At 44.1% G+C, this 24856-nt stretch overlaps 1 protein-coding gene across 1 annotated transcript in view; it reads right to left on the bottom strand.

The window, feature by feature from the left end:
- Positions 1 to 8623, bottom strand: part of IGFBP7 (insulin like growth factor binding protein 7) — a 76182-nt gene extending 67559 nt beyond the window's left edge. Inside the window, exon 1 of the mRNA XM_065877922.1 lies at positions 8121 to 8623. Coding sequence (XP_065733994.1) covers positions 8121 to 8595 — 475 coding nt within the window. The 5' untranslated portion in view covers positions 8596 to 8623. The remainder of the gene's footprint in view (positions 1 to 8120) is intronic.
- Positions 8624 to 24856: the final 16233 nt, after the last annotated feature.

The following is a 24856-nucleotide window of genomic DNA, read 5'->3' as shown; positions in this document are numbered from 1 at the left end:
ATTCAACCATTTTACATATTAATTTTCAGTCAAGGATAAAACACCCCTGCCTCCATTATCAACCTGTTTTGTTTTTTTTTTTCCTCCTGACCTCACTTTCTCTTGGAGACTTCATGGGGGTAGTGGGATACTGGTGGGGTGATGGTCTATGATCAACCTGAAAAATCCACACGAGTCAGGCTTGGCGAAGCTTTCCTTAGAGATTTCTGTAGTCCCTCCCGCTCTCCTACCCACCTCATAAAGAGTAAAGGACTCACTGGGAAATCTTTAAAATTTCCTAAAGTAACTAGACTCATTCATTTACATATTCCTAAGTCTGCTTCCATCTCAAAGCTTTTTAACAGTGCCACTCCCGGATCTAAACTACAAAAAACGTTAGTCATATGTTCCCTGGCTTAAAAATTCTTTTGACAATAATTCACGGTTTTTTTTGTTTTTTTTTTCAAACAGTTGCTAAAAACAAGATGTTATTTATCTTACAATTAAAAACACAGATGAGGTGAGATCATTTGGGGGGGTGGCTTGAGGTAAAGGAAGCACCATAATCTTATCCACTGTGGGGAGGAATTTAGAATGAGGGAAGGCTGGCTGGCCTTGGACCCTATCCAAGGGAGTTCTGTCACTAAACTACCCAAAAGAGAGCCTTACAAGGCAGTTTCTTCTAGAAGGCAAGTCTGTAATAAACCCTGAGGGCAGGCTCTAGAGAAAGATGGAAATCGTATCTAAGGGCATCAAATAAATGCCTTCTCAGCTCAATCACTCCATAGCGTAGGTCTAGAGTGCAAAGCTCTTAAAAGTTATAACATCCTCTCCCAGACACTTCCCCTCCTCCCTTACGAAGCTGAGAGATAACCTAAAAGGGAATCTTGGAAACAATTCTCCTGACTCCCACATAGCACTTACAGTATCCAACAGCTTTTATGGCAAGTCCTTCCTGGTGTACAATTTAAATATGCCTTGTGGCTATTTAATTCCAGCCTGTTAATTCCTCTCCCGAAGAGCTGTAGAACAGTAGGTCAGGCACCTTCCATTTAATTCCCAAACCACGAAGAAACATTAACTTGTTCTTTCGATTACATTCCTTTAAAAGAATTATGTGTGTGTGTGTGTGTGTGTGTGTGTGTGTGTGTTTGAAACTCTTGTATTTTACTTTATTTTTTTAACATCTTTATTGGAGTATAATTGCTTCACAATGGTGTGTTAGTTTCTGCTGTATAACAAAGTGAATCAGCTATACATATACATATGTCCCCGTATCTCTTCCTTCTTGCATCTCCCTCCCTCCTATCCTCCCCATCCCACCGCTCTAGGTGGTCACAAAGCACCCAAGCTGATCTCCCTGTGCTATGTGGCTGCTTCCCACTAGCTATCTATTTTACGTTTGGTAGTGTGTATATGTGTCCATGCCACTGTCTCACTTTGTCCCAGCTTACCCTTCCCCCTCCCCGTATCCTCAAGTCCATTCTCTAGACTTTTCGAAGAATCTTAAGGCAACCTATGGAATAGGAGAAAATATTTGCAAATGATGCAACCAACAAGGGCTTAATTTCCAAAATATACAAACACCTCACACAACTCAAACAAAAAAACCCAAACAACTCAGTCGAAAAATGGGCAGAAGACCTAAATAGACATTTCTCCAAAGAAGACATACAGATGGCCAAGAGGCACATGAAAAGATGCTCAACATCACTAATTATTAGAGAAATGCAAATCAAAACTACAATGAGGGGCTTCCCTGGTGGCGCAGTGGTTGAGAGTCCGCCTGCCGATGCAGGGGACACGGGTTCGTGCCCCGGTCCGGGAGGATCCCACATGCCGCGGAGCGGCTGGGTCCGTGAGCCATGGCCGCTGGGCCTGCGCGTCCGGAGCCTGTGCTCCGCAACGGGAGGGGCCGCAGCAGTGAGAGGCCCGCGTACCGAAAAAAAAAAAAAAAAAAAAAAAAAAAAAAAAACTACAATGAGGTATCACCTCACACCAGTCAGAATGGCCATCGTTAAAAAGTCTATAAATAAAAAATGCTGGAGAGGGTGTGGAGAAAAGGGAACCCTCTTGCACTGTTGGTGGGAATGTAAATTGATACAGCCACTATGGAGAACAGTACAGAGGTTCCTCAGAAAACTAAGAATAGAATTACCGTATGACCCAGCAATCCTACTCCTGGCCATTCATCCAGACAAAACTCTAATTCAAAAAGATACAAGCACCACTATGTTCATAGCAGCACCATTCACAATAGCCAAGACATGGAAACAACCTAAATGTCCATCAGCAAATGAATGGATGAAGAAAATGTGGTACATATATACAATGGAATACTACTTGGCCATAAAAAAGAACAAAATAATGCCATTTGCAGCAACACGGATGCAACTAGAGATTATCATACCAAGTGAAGTCAGAAAGAGAAAGACAAATACCCTATGATATCCATTTATATGTGGTATCTAAAATATGACACAAATGAACCTATCTATGAAACAGACTCACAGACATAGAGAACAGACTTGTGGTTGCCAAGGTGGGGGGAGGGGAGGGATGGACCGGGAGTTTGGGGTTAGTTGATGCAAACTATTACGTATAGAATGGATAAACGACAAGGTCCTACTCTATAGCACAGGGAACTATATTCAACATCATGACATAAACCATAATGGAAAAGAATACAAAAAAGAATGTATATATATGTATAACTGAGTCACTTTGCCATACAGCAGAAATTAACACATTGTAAATCAACTGTACTTCAATAAAAAAATAATTTAAAAAAAAGAATCTTAAGTCCTTTAAGACCTTCTTCAAAGCTGCCTATTTTATTTTCTAAAGCCTCTTCAGGTTTTCAATTCTTTCCTAAGATGCAGTGATTAAAACTGGGTAAAGGGATAAGAACGAACCAACAACTCACTCAACTTTCTGGAACTTTCTGTCTGAAAAAGGGCAACTGAAGCCAGAAAAATATTTTAAAGCATTTCTATTGGGCTGGGGTAGACTCTTTGAGATGTGACTTTTTCTGATTCTGATCTAAAAGCGAGGTGAGTCAATGTCAGATGTATTCCCTGGTCTACACATCAGACAGGCAGAAGATGCAAGGAGAAAAGAGGGCAGACATGCAGCAGAGCCCATTGCCTGCATTTCCAATGAGAAGGCATTTTGAGAGGAGTCCTGTGTTTAATCAACAAATATTTAGGAAGTGTCCAACCATTAGCCAGCCACTGTGTTTATGAAGAATAATCAAGATGGAGTCCCTCTTCTAGCATGCTCCCAGTCTAGTGGGGAAGACAGACATTCAAAGAGCTCTTTGGAGTCAGTGGAAGATGCTGTACTAACTGGAAGAGTTCTTTCTCTGCTCAGGAGCTCTGTTCCCTTTGCTGAAATCCTCACGAGGGTCCTCGGCATGGCTTGGCCCACCTCACTTAATACTGCTCAACCATCCCTAAGTCTCTATCCTATTGCCCTGGTGTACATTCTTTACAGCACATACTACTACATGAAAATATCTGTTTACTTGTTTCTGTCTAAAGCTTATGGTAAATGCCACAAGAGAGGGATCTTGTCTATCTTATTCAAGTCTGCTTACCCCGAGAACAGAAGCGTGCCTGGCAAATTCATATATTCATTCATTCATTAAACATATATTCAAAGCATCTACTAGTGCCAGGCACTGATCTCGGCCCTTGAGGATAGAACAGGGAGCAAAAATTCCCTTCCCTCATGGAGCTTACTTTCAAGTTGAATAATGACAACAGTAAACATTCGTTGAGTGCTTTCTATGGATTATCTTATTGAATCCTCACAACGATTCTATGAGATAGGTATGATTATAATCGTTATATTATAGGTGAGTAACCAAGGCCCAGAGAGGTCAAGGAACATGCTCAAAGCTCAGTAAGTGGCAGGGTCAAGATTTACACTCAGGGAGTCTGGTTCTAGAGTTCTGCATCTTAACTATTCTGCTAGAATGTCTCTTGTTCACATATACATAGTACATGTGCAATAAATATTGTTTAAAAAATTGCTAGAGGGCAGAGGAGCTGAATAGGTATTTTTCCAAAGAAGACATACAGATGGCCAATAGGCACATGAAAAGATGTTCAACATCACTAATTATTAGGGAAATGCAAATCAAAACCACAATGAGCTATCACCTCAAACCTGTGTCAGAACAGCTATTATCAGAAGAGGATGTGGAGAAAAGGGAACCTTTGTACACTGTTGGTGGGAATGTATATTGGTGCAACCACTATGGAAAACAGTACGGAGATTCCTCAAAAAATTAAGGATAGAACTACCATACAATTCTACTATCCCACTTCTGGCTATTTACCTAAAGAATAAGAAAACACTAATTTGAAAAGAAATACACACCTTATGTTCATCACAGCATTATTTACAACAGCCAAGATATGGAAACAATGTTAAGTGCCCATCCATGCATGAATGGATAAAGATGTGGTACATATACACAATGGAATACCACTCAGCCATAAAAAAGGTGAAATCTTGTCATTGGCAACAACATGGATGGACCTTAAGGGTATTGTGCTAAGTAAAGTTAGTCAGACAGAGAAGGATAAATATTGTATGATTTCACTCATATGTGGAATCTAAAAAAAATAAAACCCTAAAATAAATAAACAAAGCAAACAAAAATAAACATGTAGATATAGAGAACACAGCAGTGGTTACCAGAGGGGGTAGGGTGGGGGAGATGGCAAAATGGGTAAAGGGGGTCAACTGTATGGTGACAGATGGAAACGAAATTTTTGGTGGTGAGCACCCTGTTGGGTATACAGAAGTAGAAACATAATATTGTATACGTGAAACTTATCTAATGTTATAAATTAACGTTACGCCAATAAAAAATTTTTAAAAGTAACACCCTCCACCCTCCCCACAAAATGTATAAACAGAATCAGAACATAAAAAAAAAGTCTGGGGTCTTCCCTGGTGGTGCAGTGGTTGAGAGTCCACCTGCCGATGCAGGGGACACGGGTTCGTGCCCCAGTCCGGGAAGATCCCACATGCCGCGGAGCGACTGGGCCCGTGAGCCATGGCCGCTGAGCCTGCGCGTCCGGAGCCTGTGCTCCGCAATGGGAGAGGCCACAACAGTGAGAGGCCCGTGTACCGCAAAAAAAAAGTCTGGAAGCCTACACAGAGCTGCAAAAGGACAAAGACATCATTATGGGGGGTGGGGAGGGGAAAGACAAGGGATTTCACAAAGAAAGTGACATCAGCTGATCCTTGAAGGCTACGAGTTCAAAGGGTGGAAAGATAAGTGAGGGTGTGATTATAAACAACAGCAAAGAGCAAACAATTACAGTGGCCGGACCACAAAGGGGGTTGGACAGAAGAGGCCAAAATAAGAGTTATTGTGAAGTGCTAGGTAGTTTTTTAACTTGCTACTAAAGGTACTAGCAAGGAAGACCTTTAAGAGTGAATTCTGATTCCACAAATAAAAATTAATTCTAAGGAAGAAGAGGGGATGGGACCCAAAGGAAACAAGGGATTGCCAAGGAGCTCAGATATAACAGACCATGAACAAAAGGAGTAACCAAGAACCGGAATAAAGGAGCACCATGTTCTCTTCTAACTGTGAGATTTTATTACACATCTTGGTGTCTCTATTAACTTTTTATTAAACTGAATTTTCAAATCTCCTCTTCCAGTTTCGCATGACTTCAGGGACCTCAATAAGATTTAATGGCACTAAATTAATGATAACAGTTTTAGATTTGAGATTATTACGTCACTACCTTTTAGATAGATTTTTTTTTTAGAAAGATGGCTTTGCCTCTTATCACAGAGGCACAGAAAACAAGCAGACCAAGGTCTCTCCACAGAAGGTGGGTAAGTGTTGACCTCAGAAAAGAAGGGACTGGGAAAAGATTCAGAGTGGCTCCAGGGCAAGCACTCTGGGAGGTAGGTTTGTAACTTGCATGGATACTTTGTTAATCAACAAGACCAGACCTGTTTTGTGCATCCTCAGCTGTAAAGCATCTTAGCACAGTGCTGACACCTGACAGATGCTCAATAAATGCGGGTTAAATGAGACCAATCACCAGAAGGAATGATGCCCCCTCCCTCTCAATACTTGAGGAAGCATAAAGTTTCTTCCGCGGGTAGAAGAAGAACCCTTTCTAGGCTGGAAGAACCTAGAAAATGCATTTCCTATTCTTTGCAAAGCCCCAATACTAAATGGCACAGAAGTTAATGGCACTCTGATGGGTTTGCTTCTATAATTGTTAAAACACTTCCAGGAGTCAGGAGAAATATATTAGGAGATCTGGCTTTAGCCCCATTTATCTCTGCTGTGGAAAAGTACTCTGGTGGACCTCACATTCTTTTCTGCTCTCCCTGGCATTCTTCTATAAATGGCCCGAGGCACTAGACCCCTTATCTCTAAACTTAGGTTGGGAAGAAAGGTTAATTTATGACAAGGTTTCCAGTTTTAGATGCTATTTCTCTTAACATTTTCCCCAAACATAAAGAAAAACTAGGTCTGTACCCTCCTGAGGTTTGCACTCTAGAGATGCTGAGGATCTGGTTTTCATGATAATGAGGTTATATGACTAGTTCTATATGACTATCAGTCTCAATATTTTATAATTGCACTGTGTGAGGGTTTAGAGATGTAAATAGCACGAGAGAAGATGGATAAAACTAGCTACAGGCTAGAATTGACAATAATACTTAAATAATCACCAAGCTATCCTTCTGCTCTGATAAGGCAAGTTCCAGTGATTTGGAAAGACTGGGGAAAAATTCCCCTTGGAATGTGTAAGAAAAATGTCAATATTTGGAATGAATTCTTAAGCTATGCTCATTTCTCTTTTCATGGTGTGACTGATAAATTAGACCCAAAGGGCTGTTTCTGTGGGGAAAGTGTGCGATTATTTTGGATTGTGATTTAAGTTTAAGGTGATGATAATATAGTTAACAGTAAGCTGGTTACACTATTTAAGGCTTTCAATGGTGAACTCTGAAATCAGTGGCAGATGACCTATTAGCCATGTGGACTTCTGGGAAAAACTAAAAAAAAAAAAAAAGAATTACTTGGAAAGCTTGGAGAAAGTCTGAACTGTGTTAAAGAAGCAACTGCTTCTGTCATTTCAGGAGAACTGCCTCTTCTCTCCCTTTTTCCTACCTTGGCTGGGACCAGGAGAGAGACTGCCAAGGTTGCATTTCTAACCTTCCCTTGAAACTACTGCCTAAGCAGACATTAGAATTAAAAGCTCTTTTTTTTTTTCTTTTTTGCAAGTCCAGACTCTATTTTCCCCTTTCATTTATGGCAAGCTTGGACTTGTTTGGAATAAAATAAACGATCAAACATAACCTCAAAGGCATTCCTGCTGAACAGTGCATCCTGGGGACAAATTACACAAGAAAGGAAAAAGAAAAACAAAATGGTCATAAGGTTCACAACACAAACGACATCATAAAAACATCCTTCAAAGAGTTTGTATTTTTTCGCCCACAAATAATTAGCTAGTTAGATTACTGTTTGAGAATCTGTAACTTCCAGTAAGTGAATTATTTTCCTTAATATTAAGAAACCATGAAATCCAATTTTTAAAATTCTTACAATCTAACCAATCAAACATGGGACAAACAACTTCTCTCTGAAAGTCCTTATACTGTATTTCATCATCAAACGCCTTTCTCCTATCTCTTGACTTCACCTCTATACACTCAAGCCAAGAAAGAATGGAGAGAAAATGACATTTTTGGGTTCCTAGAAGAGTGGGGGCAGCTTTTGCGAATCAACTTGCCGGCTGTTAGCACGAGCTGGGTGAGCTTTGGGGACGGGAGAATCTGTGGTATGTGGAAATCTTTTCTATACATACACTCGCCCTGCAAGTCCTCACTTTCTTGGCGCACGCGTCAGTCTCTCAAAACCACCAGAAAAAGAGAACGGGAGGCGTCGCCCATCCCTCCCGGCATCACGCGGCTGCCAACTCCCCCCTCCCCGAGTCGGCCCGGATGCCCACGGGAGAAGCCGCGGGAACCAGCCAGGTGCGCCGGCCGCGACGCCCTGTCGGCTCTTCCCCGCAAGGGGGCGCCTGGTTCTCCCCGCCCGGCGGGGCGGGGTCGGAGTCGGAGGGGAAAGCGCACATGCCCACCTTGCTCGCAGGTGCCCTTGCTGACCTGGGTGATAGCCTTCTCCCCGCGGCTCTCGGCCTTCAGGCTGGCGGCGCGCAGCTGGCAGCCGCTGGAGTAGGTGATGCCGTTGCTGCCGCACACCGGGTAGCGGCTCTTGCACACGCACACGCCGCTCACCTCCGGGCCGCCGGCTGCTGCCCCGGCTTTACCCTTCCGCCTCTTGCGGCTCTTCACGCACTCCATCCCCGGCGCGCAGTGCCCCCTGCCGGCGCCGCTGCCCCCGCACGGCTCGCCCTCGCCGCGGGCGCACACCGGGCAGCAGCCGCACGCGTCGCGGGTCTCGCCCAGCTGGCAGCCCCGCGGGGGCAGAGGCGGGCAAGCGGCCGGCTCGCAGGGGCCGCAGGCGTCCGAAGAGGAGGAAGAGGAGAGGGGCAGAAGCAGGAGCAGCAGCCCGGCTGCACCGAGGAGCAGGGCGGACAGCGGCGGCCGCTCCATGGTGGGGAGCGTTGGCGGCGGCGGGAGCGCGAGTGAGGCGCGTCCCGCCGGCCAGCGCTTTAAATCCGGCGCCCCGCCCGGCCGGGCCGCGGGAACCACACCCCCCGGGCGGCTAGAGCTTGGCCGCCTCGTCCGCACCGCCCCTCCCGGGACCGCGGGGCTCGAGCGCGCCCCTGCTGGCGGGGCATACGCTGGGCCCGGGGACGCTCCGTCTCACGCCTCTTCGCTTTTGGTTTTGGCTCTGAGCGCACCCCGCCGGCTGCTGCTCAGCCCCCTTCTCCCGAGGGCTGCACCCCGTCCTTTGGGGCTCTCCCGCAGTGAAGACAGTTCCCTCCCCTCTGGTCCCTCTACTCTCGCAGTCCGGGCATTCATACTTATTAACAACAGCTTTGAGATGACCCCATGTGTAATCCATTATATTCTCCGTGAGTCTGGGAGACCTGAGTGTTGATTGCTCTGCGGTTTGGGAAGCTCTTTTAAGAACAATTAGTTTTTCAAACCCCGCTTGGGGATTTTGTGTCCCCGTTGGCCACAGGCCCGGTGTGGTCTTAGGTGCCAAGCTAAAAGGACAAACCATTGCCAACCACTCCTGTTCTCAGCACCTCATAACTGCTTCCTTATGCCAAGTTTTAAGTCTGAGTACTGGAACCCATGCGAGAACAAGTCATGTCTTCAGTTTATAATATGTGGTGCTGGACCTCCATCAAACCTCTCCGGAGAACTGAGCACAGCTGGGGGTGCCACTGAGGCCCCTAAAGCACCCCAGTTTTCACCAGTCATTCCGTGAGGTTTTTGATATAAACGACTGACAATTCCTCCTCAGTCTTTCTCAAAAGTGCTCTGCAAGCTCAACTTCAAAGCTTTTTTTCCAAGAAAAAGGGCTCTTCAAATCCCTCTTACCCAGACTTTTGTTTCCATGTTTATTAGATACACAACACTGCAGTGTGCGTCATTCTGCACGTCACATCTGAGTTCTTTTTTCTTAGCACAAATCCAAGGATGTATAGGATTGCTAACTCAAAGTGTGCGGTTCACTATGCCACCAGCAATGTATAGATGTCACTCTCACCAGTCTTCCTGGGATAATCATTGTAAACTTTTCTGAAAATTAGATAGTCACAAAACTCAGAGAATAAAAAACCAAGCACCCTCCTAACCAGAAAACCTAGCACCTATTCTTTGGCCTCTCCTTAGCATATTCTAGAAAAGTGGCACTTTTTTTTTAAAGGTCATGTGTTGTCATGACAGTTGTTTATAAAACAATGAAAAGTCTTTGGAGCAGACTTTTTCTAAGTATTCTTGCCTTTGTCCCTCAGTAATAGAGTTTACATGACCCAGTCTACAGTCCCAAACTAAAACAAATGCAGAGAGGGCACTCTGATATTGCCTGTTCTATCTCAATTTTATTAATTCACTGGTCAAGGTCCACTAAGTTGGTTTCAGGACTTGTTATAACTGTTGTAGTTTTAGGATCTCCAGAACCTGAGACAAGGATTCCAGTGCAAGTAGTTTACCTGAGAGGCCATGTCAGGACATACCAACTGGGGGCGGGGTGGGGGGGGTGGGGGGCGGCGGGCCGAGGCGGTAGGGAGTGAGCCGGAGGGGAAGACAGCCAATAAAGATGCTTATCAAGTCAGCTCTGGGCAGGGTGGGCTCTGTAGCCAGATGAAGCCCCCTCAGGCTCTGCAAAGTTTTGTGTATGGGGGCGTTGGGGGAGTAGGGGGCAGGCACTGCACCACCAAGGGCTGTATACCACCGTGTTTTTCAAACCCTGCGTTGGAGCCAGCAGTAAGAAGGCAAATACGAGGCACAGTAGAATCCCTTTGGCGGCGTGGGGAGACACTTATTGCCCAGCAAGCAGAAGAGCAAGTAGGGTTTTTAATCACTGGAGGGGGTGCCTGGGCTTTGCGTGATGACACCAATCTGGAGGACTTGAAAATAAGAAGAGATGTGGTTATTCAGAAGAAGGAGAAAAGGCAGGAAAATGGGGCCTTTACAAAGAAACTTGACAACCCCTGCCTTCCAAGAAAGAAGATATTGTCACCCATTCAGCTTCAGTTCTGGTGAGACCAAGAGCCTAGATCTGGAGACAGGATATGTTATCTGCAAATAGAGAGCATTTTACTTCTTCCTGTTTAAGCTAGATGACCTATATTTCTTTTTCTTGCCTAATTGCCCTGGTTAGAACCTCTAGTATAACATGGAATAGATTGGTGAGAGTGAGCTTCCTTGCCTTATTACTGACCTTAGAGGGAAAGCTTTCAGTCTTTCACCATTAAGATGTTAGCTGTGGGTTTTCCATAGATGGTCTTATTACACTGAGGAAATTGCTTTCTATTTCCAGTTTGTTGAGTGCTTTTATCATGAAGAGGTATTGCATTTTGTCAAATGTCTTTGTTTGCATCTACTGAGATGATCAATAAAGTTGTATTTTATTTTATTGATTTTTGAATGTTAAACCAAGCTAGCATTCCTGGATTAAATCCCACTTGTTATATAGTGATGTATAATCCTTTTAAATATGTTTCTGGATGTGATTTGCTAATATTTTGCTGAGGATTTTTGCATCTATATTCATAAGAGATATTGGCTTGTAATTTTCTTGTGATGTCTTTGATTTTGGTATCAGGGTAATAGTGGGTTCATAGGATGAGTTAGAAGTGTTTTCTTATCTTCTGCTTTTTTGGAAGAGTTTGTGAAGAATTGGTATAATTCTTCTTTAAATGTTTAGTAAAATTCAGTGAAGCCATCTGGACCTGGGTTTTTCTTCATGGGAAGTGTTTGGCTATTAACTCAATCTCTTTACTTACTATAGGTCTGCATTAGTTTGCTAGGGCTACCATAACAAAATACCACAGACTGTGTGGTTTAAACAACAGAAATTTATTTTCTCACAGTTCTGGAGGCTGGAAGTCCAAGATCAAGGTGCCAGCAGGGTTGTTTTCCTCTGAGAGTCATAAGGGCAAGATCCTCCCCACAAGGTGCCACCCACAAAATACCAAGAACCCTCCTCCCTTCAATAAATAAGACTGCTACTTTACCAGTTGTAGCTTTACATTGCTCAAGTCTGCCTTTCTTATAGATAAGATTTATTGAGATACTCAGTCACAGAATTCTCCCCATCTAGAGCAAGCTCCTGATTCCTTAGACCTTTGCCAAAATTACTCAACCAAAGCCCAAATCCCATAATAATTTCATAACTTCCTCTTACTGAGACCCCCAACAGTTCCATATGGAGTCCATTCTCTCTTGCTAAGATGGGTAATAAACCCAACTTATTTGACTACGGGTATGTTCCTGGAGGTCTTTAGATGAAGGGCAATGACACATGAGAGATTTCCTTTCAGCTCCTTCTCTTCTATCCTACTTCAGCTCAAAATTCTCCTGCCCGAACCCATAGTACACTCCAATAACCTTTGCTGATGGGTCCTTGTACCTGGCAAGCATCCTTCTTGGTGGGGCATCCTCAAGACTTCTCTGGCCAGCAAACTTCAGTGGCGTTTGTAGGAAACCCATGGTGCCGTGCAGGGAACACTCTTGCACTGCCGGTGGGAATGTAAGTTGATACAGCCACTATGGAGAACAGTATGGAGGTTCCTTAGAAAACTACAAATAGAACTACCATATGACCCAGCAATCCCACTACTGGGCATATACCCTGAGAAAACCAAAATTCAAAAAGAGTCATGTACCACAATGTTCATTGCAGCTCTATTTACAATAGCCAGGAGATGGAAGCAACCTAAGTGTCCATCATCGGATGAATGGATAAAGAAGATGTGGCACATATATACAATGGAATATTTCTCAGCCATAAAAAGAAACGAAATTGAGTTATTTGTAGTGAGGTGGATGGACTAGAGTCTGTCATACAGAGTGAAGTAAGTCAGAAAGAGAAAAACAAATACCGTATGCTAACACATATATATGGAATCTAAGAAAAAAAAAAAAGATCATGAAGAACCTAGGGGTAAGATGGGAAAAAAGACACAGACCTACTAGAGAATGGACTTGAGGATATGGGGAGGGGGAAGGGTAAGTTGTGACAAAGTGAGAGAGTGGCATGGACATATATACCCTACCAGACGTGAAATAGATAGCTAGGGGGAAGAAGCCACATAGCACAGGGAGATCAGCTCGGTGCTTTGTGACCACCTAGAGGGGTGGGATAGGGAGGGTGGGAGGGAGGGAGATGCAAGAGGGAAGCGATATGGGAACATATGTATATGTATAACTGATTCACTTTGTTATAAAGCAGAAACTAACACACCATTGTAAAGCAATTATACTCCAATAAAGACGTTAAAAAAAAAGTAAGTGACAAATTAAATGATATATGGAATATTTTGCTGACTTACAAGAGCATGCAGAATATGACAGAGTTGAAAAAAAAAAAAGAAAAAGAAAAAAAGCACTGTAGGCAGATGCGGCACTGAGGGTACAAGACTTGGCAAGAAGCTGGCGCCTTTGTGCCAAGAAAAAGGAACCTCTTTCTCCTGAGAAGAGGACCTGCACCCCACCGAGGTGCATGGCTTGGCAGGTGGAGGGAGGGCTGAACTTTGGCCTCACTTGCTCCCTGGGCTGGGCACCCTTGCACAGTGTGCAAACTGCACAGCCTTATGGGGAAACCCAATCTGGTGCCAACACTGTGTGTGGTTCAGAATTAGCACTCAATTAAAAAGTTTGAAAGGTAGATGGATGAAAGGGAAGATCAGTTGGGCAGCTACTACCACCCACTACTGTCAACTACTACTACCGTCCAGGCAGGAATCAATGAGAGCTTGGAGTATGTCGTGGCCATGTGGCTGGAGGGAATGGACTGTATCATTTCTGGTCCTTCCTGGATAAGTTTGTGAGCAAAAGGGGGCACTGTTCATAATTACACTGGACAATAGGCATAAATCAAGATTGCCTTGGACAACGGGGACATATGGTCACCCTAAATAGAGGCTTAAGGGATGGTTGAGAGATCTTTAAGAGGTAGAATATATCAGGCCTCAGGAAGCAACTGACTTGTGAGAGGAAGTCAAGAAAAACCTTGACATTTCTTGCATGGGAGACGGGGTGAAAGCTACTGCAGGTTGGTGTTGGGGGAAGGAAACCAGCTTGATTTTGGACATGCTGATTCTTTACAAAAACAGGTCTATCCTTTTTGGACAGTTCTAGAAAGGGAAACAGGGGAAACTATCTAGTAATCATATGACATTGCTGTAGAGACACTGCAGGGCTCTGACTTAGAGTAAGCCCTTGATGTTTGTTCTCTCTATATGTGAAGTCCCTCAGTGATTAAATCTTATTGTTTAATAAAGGACAGAAACTGATTTCTTATCAGCACTCTGTATCTGATCTCTTAAATGAGCTATGGCTATGCAGGGAAATAGCTAATGATATCATTGAAAAGGCATTAATAGCCTATAAAATTCAATATTAGAGACAGAACTTGAAGGACTCTCTAGAGGTCATTTAAAGCTAGCTGACACTGGAGTGTGCCATTAGCCCTGATTGTAAGTCATCAGGGGCACAGAGATAACTGAGAACTCTTAGAGATCATCGAGGAAGATGGTCTTGTTTGTATTCTGCTCTATTTGACAGTCTTTCAAGATTTCAGAAAGTCACTGAATAATTAGCCAACTTCCAAATATATACAGCTGCAAAGAAAATGTAGGTTTAAGCTCTAATCCTTACTATAGCAGATATGTCATGTGAGGCTTTTAAACCTCTAGGAGCTTCACTTCCTGACTTAAAATTCATTATGTTATACCTTAACTTTGAATTAACATAGACTTTTACATTTACATTCCTCTATAAAATAAATTAGAGAGCATTGCTTCTTATGACAAAAAGTAGGGAGAAATCTCTTTGGCTTATTCCATAATTAGGCTTCCTCCTTTTTTGTTATGGGGGAAATGATATGATCATTTGGTGGTAAATGATGCAGTGCCCCTATATTAATCTTCCAGTTGCCTGATTCCATAATTCACCTTGGCAAAGTAGAAAAATAAAAAAATTAAAAATGGCTCCTCATCGTAAGAAGCCTGGGAGAACATCAAACCAGGAGGGAAAAGAATATTTTCAGGGAATAAGTGGTTCAGTCACAAACTTAACTGTGAGTGAAACTTTGTGCTCATGAAGGGGTTACATGGGTGTCTTTGATCAGCGGTCCCCAACCTTTTTGGCAACAGGGACCAGTTTCGTGGAAGACAATTTTTCCTCTGATGGGGGTGTGGGGGTGCTGGTTGGGGAATAGTCCGGGCGGTAATGCGAGCGATGGGGAGCAATGGGGAGCGGCAGATGACGCTTCGCGCACTCGCCCGCCTCTCACCTCCTAATGGGTAGCCCGGTTCCTAACAGACCACGGACCACTAAGGGGGCTGGGGACCTCTGTCTTTGATAGTGATGTTTATCCCGAGAGCCTCGATTCCTTCCCTTCTGAACAGATGATCAGCTACAATGTTAAGAAGTTGAGGAACAAATTTTCTTTCCCTGATGCTGTTTTATTTATTCATTTTAAGCTTGTTAAGGGATTAGAATAACACTAACAATAATGTTATTAGAATAACATTCCTTTCAATGCGGCTAAAAGTTCACTTTTTAAAAAGCTGATACCTGAAGGAGATGATTGTTCCTTTATTCCTGCAATGGAGCTACCTAGCTGGGATGTCAGCCTCTTAGGGGAATAACAAGCTAATTCCAGTATTGTCAAAATCCATATCTTATCAAGCTTCAAATTCAAATCCCTTCATGCCAAGCCACTTCCCTCATTAGTGCCTCCTCATATCATTCAGGTTTAATAAAAAATGCTTGCTTTTTTTTTTTTTTTAATGCTTGCTTTTTAAGATAAATAGTGATGTGCCAGAACTGAGGGAATACCGGAAAAGTGTAAGTCCCTCTTCTTTTTATTTTATTATTTTATTTTATTATTTTTTTTTTTCGGTATGTGGGCCTCTCGCTGTTGTGGCCTCTCCCGTGGCGGAGCACAGGCTCCAGACGCGCAGGCTCAGCGGCCATGGCTCACGGGCCTAGCCGCTCCGTGGCATGTGGGATCTTCCCAGACCAGGGCACGAACCGTGTCCCCTGCATCGGCAGGCGGACTCTCAACCACTGCGCCACCAGGGAAGCCCCCCTATTCTTTTTAATTCTTGCTGAGTGGAATTCTCTCAGGTCATTTGAGTATATTCCTATACCTTCTTGAGAAGTAACATTTTTAGGTTTTCCTCAAGGTTCAAAGGTGAAAATTTTGTCCTCAGAAATGTCCTGAAAGCCCATGAGATGCACTGGTTGTTGGCTTGAAAGTCAAGGCCTTCAGGGGCAGGGGAGGTTCCCCAGTGACTTTCTTACTGCAGAAAAACTGATTTGGGGATGAGGTAGTCAGGAAAGGGGAGAGAGGATACAACTTTAAGAGAAAGGAACTAATGCCTCCTTGGTCCTGTGCAGTCCCAGGTCCCAGGAATCCACAGGGCAGGTTAACACACAGCAGGGGACTCTAGTGGAGGCTTGAACAGCCTTCAGGGTGGGAAGCAGACCCACTGAGTTGTCCTGGTAGGTGCACAGTGAGTGGCAGGAGGGCCTTTGTGGTGGCAATGACGCAGGTGTGGAAAAACCTTCCACCTCTTTAACCATGGCAGTCAGGTGATGCACATTCCAGAGTCCAGGAAATTCACTTACTGTGGGAAAGTGACACATTACAGCTTCATGTGCCTCTCAGAAACCATCTTGCTAAATCTTTTTGGGTCACATTCTTAGTGTAATCGTCTACCACTAGCATTCACGAGAAGAGCTCACTGGGGACCGAATTAGAGCTATTCTCAGGTATAACTGCATCAAACCATTCAGAACATATAAAATTCTTCATCTGGGCCTCTCGAGGCAGGTCTGGTCAGTCGAGGGTTTATGTTCAAATAAATACTATTGATTTATCACCCCCAGTTAATAAGAAGAATGCCATACTTCTTACAATTTTCCTTTTCTTTCTCTTTTCTTTTCCCAGGCAGGGATTGAACCTGCACCCTTTGCAGTGGAAGCATGGAGTCCTAACCGCTGGACTGCCAGGGAAGTCCCTTATAGTTTTCTTTATAAGGCACTTTAAAACCTGTCCTCCAGCTGCATCGCTGCACCCTTTTCCTTTGACCTCTCTGATCCACCAAACTGAAAGGCTTCCAGTTTCCTGGATGTGTTAACTTCTCTAGACTTCTCATGAGCTGTTTCTGCTTTCTGGAATTCCCTGGAGAAATTAAGCATTCATCTTCTTCCCAAGACCCAGTTTTGTCTGTGATGGAACCCTGCCTCCTTTGCCTGTTTCCCTTCTGGGAGCTGTGCTTCTGAACCCCAGCCATGTCTGGACTCCCGCAGTTTGTTGCCAGGTCTGTCTGATGCCCATCGGCCCATGTAGACCTCTGTGTCATCTGCTCCAGAAGTTCAGCTCCTTCTTGCTGGGCTGTCCTGTGTGGGCGCTTACCTGGACTACCTTCGCTCTGCATATGTCGTATCGTCCACGTACACATCCACACTCCAGGCTGCGTTCCCCCACAGCGTCTGTAGCTGGGCTTGCCCGCCAGGGGTTCCTTCCTTTCAGTAAGCACATCACGTCCCAGCTTCCAGCCTTTCCCAACACATCCATCCTGCCTTTACCAAGCCCTGTCTCTTTCCCTGGGGGCTTGTAAGGTAGGAGGAAACATAAACTCTGACGGAAGTCGTTTGGGATTTGGCTGTCAGAATCTTCTCTTCTTTGGGGGTCTTTTTTTTTTTTTTTTTTGCGGTACGCGGGCCTCTCACTGTTGTGGCCTCTCCCGTTGCGGAGCACAGGCTCCGGACGCGCAGACTCAGCGGCCATGGCTCACGGGTCCAGCCGCTCCGCGTCATGTGGGATCTTCCCAGACCGGGGCACGAACCCGCGTCCCCTGCATCGGCAGGCGGACTCTCAACCACTGCGCCACCAGGGAAGCCCTGGGGGTCTATTTTTAAAACATTCAGGGCTCAGGAGGAATGAAAACTTTTCCCCAAGACTGAGGCATTCTGCTCTGACCCCCAGAGCATCCTGGCTCCTCCTTCAAGTCTCGGCTCAGACGTTGATCTCCATGGGAAGATCATTCTCGAACCCTCAGGTCTGGCGGAGGGGCCCCTCCTGGGTACGTTCTCCCTCTTAGCTTCATTGCACTCTATCCAACCAACAGAATGTGCTATATCTCAAGGATGATGAATGGCTTTAGAAACTGATTGACTACTAATGTTGTATCTCTAGCACTCAGCCCAGTAGGGAGCATGCATGCGTGAATGAATGCATGAATGAATGTCTTCTCTCTATATCTTCCACGAGTTAGCTCTCTGTTGTCTAAGACATCTCAGTTACCATACATTCTTCAGACTCTTTTTTCGCGGGGAGGTCCCTTTCTTCTCTTATTCCAGTTTCCAGCAGTTTCTAGCTGTATGACCTTGAGTAAGTAACTTAACCTCTCTGTGCCTCAGTTTTCTCATCTATAATGTGAGGAAAAGAGTAGTACCTACCTCACAATGTTGTAGGAGCATCAAATGAGCTAATACACGTGGAGCACTTAGAATAGTGCTTGGGACCTAATTAACCCTCAATAAATGTTATTTTTCTATCATTTCCTGTGCATTCTTTGGTGTTTTCACAGGATTACTAAACCAACAATTTTGTCAAAATTGATAGAATAAAATATTGTTGGACATTTTCCTCTCACTAGGTTGGTGGGAATTATGTAACATAGCTTTATTTTCCCTTCACTTTGCTTCTGCATTTGACTCCTCCTGTCTTTTTTGGAGAGGCTCAGGGTACTGAAGGGGTGGTGGGTGGGTGGGTAGCTCTGTTGGTGGCCCTTGGGACTAAATGACTTTGCAGGCCACACTTACGATATAAGTGATACCTAAGGTTTGAGACTTAAGTTTGAAGATGTTTCAACAGTTTTACAAGGACATCCGTATTTTAAAAAAAGCCCTATGTGAACACTGATAAAGTTAAAATGGTGCCTGGGACAAAATGAAAACTTGTTTGTGTAGGGCTAGTCTTTCTAGCCTAACTTGCAAGACTTACAAGCTGGATCTCTAAGCCATGTGCTGATGGGAAGGTCTCTAGGAGAATAGTCCATACTTCTTGAAAAGCACCACCTCCTCTGCACCCGTGGAGTTCTTCAGTCTCATGGCTGTTGCCTTAGGACCTACAGAAGTGTGTGGATTCTCCTTCCGCATTCTTTCCAAATAAGCAATAAGGCAAAGGTTCCAAGGCATCAAAGGGTTTTCCTATTGCTCTTTAATTCTCTATCTCAAAGAATTGGAAATGACATTTAAATATTCCCCACACTGGTTTCAGTCCCCTGCTGGTCAGATACACTTTTTTTCCGAAGGCTAAATATTTCTAGTCCTTCCCTTTTTTTTTTGCGGTACGCGGGCCTCTCATTGTTGTGGCCTCTCCCGTTGTGGAGCACAGGCTCCGGACGTGCAGGCTCAGCGGCCATGGCTACGGGCCCAGCCGCTCTGCGGCATGTGGGATCTTTCCGGACCAGGGCACGAACCTGTGTCCCCTGCATCGGCAGGCTGACTCTCAACCACTGCGCCACCAGGGACGCCCCTCTAGTCCTTCACTTTTAAGGGCAAAGTGAACACAGAGGGTTCAGCTCACAAACAGGGGCTGATTCAGAGGGGTTGGGGTAGGGCTGTTTTTATCTCTTTTTATTATCTCCCATGTAGCAGCAATGATGATCAGTGTCAATAACCAATCTGAATTTAATCACCCCATTTGAAGCAGGTTCATAGTTAAGTCCACCTCTGCTCTGTAGTAGCAGCATTGAACAGTGAACTGGCACAACTTTTAGGGACAGGTGTCTCCCAGGATTTGCACAAGTATTACATGTTCCACCTGTTGCAGTATTTGTCTTTTTGGAAAACGTGCTTGCAGATCTCCGTGTAACTTGTTTAATATGCATAGATTCTCAATTCCATCCTCTTTTCCAGAGAGAGGAAATATTATTAATTTTATGGTGAGTGTTAGGGGGTGGTGTCTTACATATTTGATGAAGCAGAGCCTCCATAAGAAAAGCCAGTAGATGCTTTGGAAATGTCCTGTCATTCTGGCCTGAATAACGGAGGGGGTGGCGGCTGTATTCGTTTCCTATTGCTGCTTAACACATTAACACAAGTTTAGCAGCTTGTAGGACTGACTGGGTCCTCTGTCTAGGCTGAAATGAAAGTGTGCCTTGGTTTGGGTTCGTATGGAATCCATAAGAGGGTCTGGGGGAAGAATCCACTTCCAAGATCATTCAGGTTGTTGGCAAAACCCAGTTCCTGTGGTTGTAGGACTGAAGTCCCCACTTTCTTGCTGGTTGTTGGCTGGTCAGCTCTCTGGTCCTTGCCTGTGGCACCCTCCATCTTCAAAGCCAGTAATAGCATAGTCAGATCCTTCTAGTGATTCAAGTCTCTCTGACTTCCTCTTCTGCCACAGAACACTCTCTGCCTTTAAAGGGCTCGTGTGATTGGACTAGGCTCATCCGGACAATCTCCCTTTTGATTAACTCAAAGTCAATTGATCAGTAATAATTTAATTATATTTTCAAAATCTCTTTTGCCAGGTAATATAACGTAATCAGGGGCATGACATCTCATCACATTTACAGTCCTGGAGATTAGGGTGGGAAATCTTGGATGGTCAGTTTGGAATTCTGTCTATCACAGTTGTTAAGTATTGTTTTCTGAAATTAGCTCTTCACTGAAGCCAAGCTTCTGTGACTTTCCTTTCTTTCTTTTATGTGTCTGTGAACCTTGTACTTTGATGCCTGTTCCCTGTCTTATCGATGTGGTTCAAAGAGGGTGCCAACCTTCCAGGGCACTGATTCCTGGGGCTCTCTGTTGGTTTTGGACTTTGAGGTTTGGTGTTCCAAGCACCCATCTTTGCTTGGACCACCCAAGGAGAGCTATGAGAAGCAGATAGCAGTCAACAGAACCAGGGCCAGCCTCCAAACCTGGGTGTTTTTAGTTTTACAAGGAAATAAGAAATTTCTGCTGTATTCACAGACCAACAATTATCTCATTAAATAACTTCTCAGACCTTGGTTTAGCCATTATGAAAGATGTTTTGGTAAAGAACATCTGGTGTTGTTTTCAATTAAATATTGTACCACTAAACTTTGATTAAAAACTGATTTAAAATTTTAATAGCCCCTTCTTTAGAAGATGGCTAAATGCAAAAAAGAAAAATGTCACTTATTTAAATTGTTCCCTCCCCCACCCTTTGTTGCTCTATTTTATCCGGATTCCTATTAATGACTGTTTAAAACCCATGCAATTTTGGATGCAGTAAATCTAGATGCATAAATAAGATTACCATACCAATACTGCTGTTCTCACTCTTTTACTATTGGTACCTCATTTTATTTTTATGCTTTAATTAAATTGAGTATATTTTATGTTTCCGTTTGCTTTGAAACAACTGCAGTGCCTATAATTGACACTATTTCATCCTTGTTAGAAAGTGCTGAGTTGAATTAAACACATCAGTTCCATTTCCTTTTACATTTACTCTGTGGAAAAGCCAAGACAGAAATAATATGAACTGTATTTCTTTTCCAAGTTGCACTGATAGGTGAAAATAAGTAACCGCTTAGTAGTTACTAATAAAGACTGAAAGGAAATCTTTACTGTTAGCATACTCTTACCTATGTAAAAATATTTAGTGGTATAAGATAATTTTACTTAGTAATTTTTCCCAGATGATATGTAACAAACAACAAATACATTATTGCTCTTCCATGTACTCCATATAAAGCATAAATCTTCAAGCACATATTTTAATATAGTTTTACTTAAGATCTCATGTCTAGCTTAAGTATTTTTGGTGGGGAAATAACATTACGCCATGTTTCTGAAGAGCAGCCTTGGCAAGATTTTTTTGGTTAAGGGCCACATAGGAAATATTTTCAACTTTACAGGCAGTATGATCTCGAAACCATATAACTCTGCTGTTGTAGCATGAAAGCAGCCAGAGATGATAAACAAATGAATGTGGCTGTGTTCCAATAAAACTTTATTGACAAAAACAGGTGGTGGGCCCCGGGTTTGACCCATGGGCTATTGTTTGCTGACCCTGACTATCGAGGATAATGACCAAGCATTGGCTAATGTAAACAGCTGAGAGTAATCAATAGGTCAATTCATGGATTAGGGTCCTGATTAGGGTCCAAATTTTTGTTATCATAGATTTTTTTTGCTTGTCTTGCAATAGTTTGTCTTAATTTAATCTTTTGATTCCCACGTTGGAATTCCCCCCACCCACATCTTATATTTAAAGTGGGAACCTAGGCTCATCGACATTTCCACAAGTCTAAATTAAGTCAGTGAATAATTATCCTGATTAAAAATTTCTCTTCTCTGTTGGTTCAGACTATAATGACAGCATATTTATTTTACACACAAACGTGGCTTAAGTCAGGCCAGACTTTGCAAGTCTCAGTTCATATGATTGTAGATTTTAGATTTAGTGCCAGTTTTGGGTGGGAAGAGGGTCAAGCAGAGAGAAGAAGCCAGGCAGCATTTCTTGAATGGAATTTGGGAACTGGATACTGTTATTCTGCTAATAACAAACAGGAAAGATATTTCTCCTTGCCTCTTGTTCGTGATGATGGATTTCCCCTCACATACAAATGTGCCTGTAAAACGTGATAGGTGCCTGGCCCGCGCTCATGTGATGTTCCCACAGTGCTTTTGCTGGGCTTCCCTGGTGGTGCAGTGGTTGAGAGTCCGCCTGCCGATATAGGCAACACGGGTTCGTGCCCCGGTCTAGGAAGATCCCACATGCCGCGGAGCGGCTGGGCCTGTGAGCCATGGCCGCTGAGCTTGCACGTATAGAGCCTGGGCTCTGCAACCGGAGGGGCCATAACAGTGAGAGGCCCGCGTACCGCAAAAAAACAAAAACAAAATAGTGCTTTTGCTGCCCGTTGCTTTCTGTGGGCACAGCATTCTTATTCAAGAGCAGCTACTGACTTCTATGTCAATTGCTTTGTGGCAGAATAGCTGCCTCCTGGTCTACAGTTGCTGACACGAATGTTATTTAATAAGGGCATATTGCCTCAATGAAAAGTCAGATTCTGGACGATGTTAATTTTCAGAGAAGCATGCATCTGGCCTGACAAACAACTTTCCTGTATGACTGGACTGAGGTAGCCTACACAGAAACAAAGCAACCCATAAAGCACTAATATTCTTTCATGCAGGTAACATCGCCTTATGTGTTTAAACCATACAGTGTTAAATATCAATCTGCAACAGGTTGGGGGAAGGCATTAATAATACTTATACCCACCATTTCATTGAGGGTCCACTACGCTCTAGGAATCGTGAACATGTTTTCTCTAATACTTGCAATCATCATACGAGGTAGGAATTATTAGCACCAGCTCACCTGCATGGAGGCTCGGAGATTTTAAGTGACTCATGGAAGATGGCAAAGCTGGTAAATGGTGGAGTTGGAATTCATGCTCAGCCTGCTTTGGAACCAAAGCCCTTGTCTTTCTCTTATGATAGGTGTTTTGATACAGCTTCAGGCCAGTAGTTTTCCATGACCACACCCTACCTCAGAGCAGTTAAGTCACAATCACTAGATTGGGGTCTGGACTTTGGTAGTTTTCAAAAGTACTCCAGGTGATGTTAACCATTGGTCCAGGGGTGCAATCTAGAGACACCTGTATTTGGGTAAAGGCTGGGTTTATCCTGGTTGTTAAATGGGCACAATGTTATCCCTGGCTGCCTCTTTCCATGTCAGTTTGTGCTGCCACAGCATTCTCCAGGGGCCTCCTACAGGAAGGAGGCCACCTGGCATGGATGTCACGCTTTATCTCCATCTTACTGTGAATAAGTCTTTGGGTTACCACTGCTTGGGTTCTCTGTGTGGCATTTTATTACCTGATTCTTGCCTTTCTCTTAGAAAGAAGCCTGGAAGAAGTTCCTAATAGAAGTGAAAACAAGGTGGCCCCAGGGCTTCCCTGGTGGTGCAGTGGTTGAGAGTCCGCCTGCCGATGCAGGGGACACGGGTTCGTGCCCCGGTCCGGGAGGATCCCACATGCCGCAGAGCGGCTAGGCCCGTGAGCCATGGCCACTGGGTCTGCGCGTCTGGAGCCTGTGCTCCGCGACGGGAGAGGCCACAACAGTGAGAGGCCTGTGTACCGCAAAAAAAAAAAACCAAGGTGGCCCCTTGGGAGAAAGGAGTGACTAATTTAGAATCACAGAATCTGGAAAAGGAGTAAAATCTGAGTTGAATTCTGAAGTGAGGCTATAACATCTATAGACTGGTAGTGGGGCTGGGCTAGCTGGGGCAGGCTTTTCTGGCAGAGGGGGAACAGCTTGAGGCAAGATCTGGAAGCAGGGGATACAGGGTGACCTAACAAAAATTTTGGAGTGTCTAATTTGAGCCAGGTGTCTGCATGGTGAGTGGCCCATGGGAATGGGATAGAGAATGGGTTGCACACACACTTGTTCACACATGTGTGTAATGAGAGGTAACTGCAAAGTGGCCAGTTCTCTCTGAGACAGGTTTCAGTATCTTCTTCATCCATAGAACCCTCTAGAGACCCAGCACCTCCCATTCTCTTGGAAAGGGCTGTCTATGACTCCTCCCCTGTGACCTGGCTGATTGGACCAAGGACAGATGCCATAACTAAAGGCACGGGTCCATTAGTTGGCCAGAGCACCAACCGGATGATCTCTCTAGGGAATTTGAACCAATGATCACAGAGATTTTCACAGCAGAGGGCACTGGGTGTGAATGATCATGAATTTACAGAGTGTTACCCGCCTCATGCTGTTTTAGGGCCTAAGACAACAGTGATGCACATGAGAAAGTCCTATTCTCATCGAGCTCATGTCAAAGTGGGGAAACGGCCGAAGGAAATTTTAGTGTTCATCGGCCTAGTCAGTTTGGGCTGCTATAAAAAAGTACCATAGATTGAGTGGCTTATAAACAACAGAAATTTATTTTTCTCAGTTCTGCAGGCTGGAAGTCTGAGATTAGAGTGCCAGAGTGGTCACATTCTGGTGAGGACCTGCTTCTTGGTTTGCAGACAGCTGTCTTTTAGTTGTATTCTCACATGGTGGAAAGAGGGCTAGGTAGCTCTTTGGCCTCCTCTTATAAGGGCACTAATGCCACTCATGAGGGCTCCACCCTCATGGCCTAATTACCTACCAAAGGCCCCACTTCTAAATAACATCACATGGGGGGTTCAGTTTCAACAAAGGAATTGTGAGTGCGACACAAACATTTGAT

This window comes from Phocoena phocoena, chromosome 5 (genome assembly GCF_963924675.1).
Source record: "Phocoena phocoena chromosome 5, mPhoPho1.1, whole genome shotgun sequence".
NCBI lineage: Eukaryota > Metazoa > Chordata > Mammalia > Artiodactyla > Phocoenidae > Phocoena > Phocoena phocoena.
This window is presented reverse-complemented; position numbering and strand designations above follow the sequence as displayed.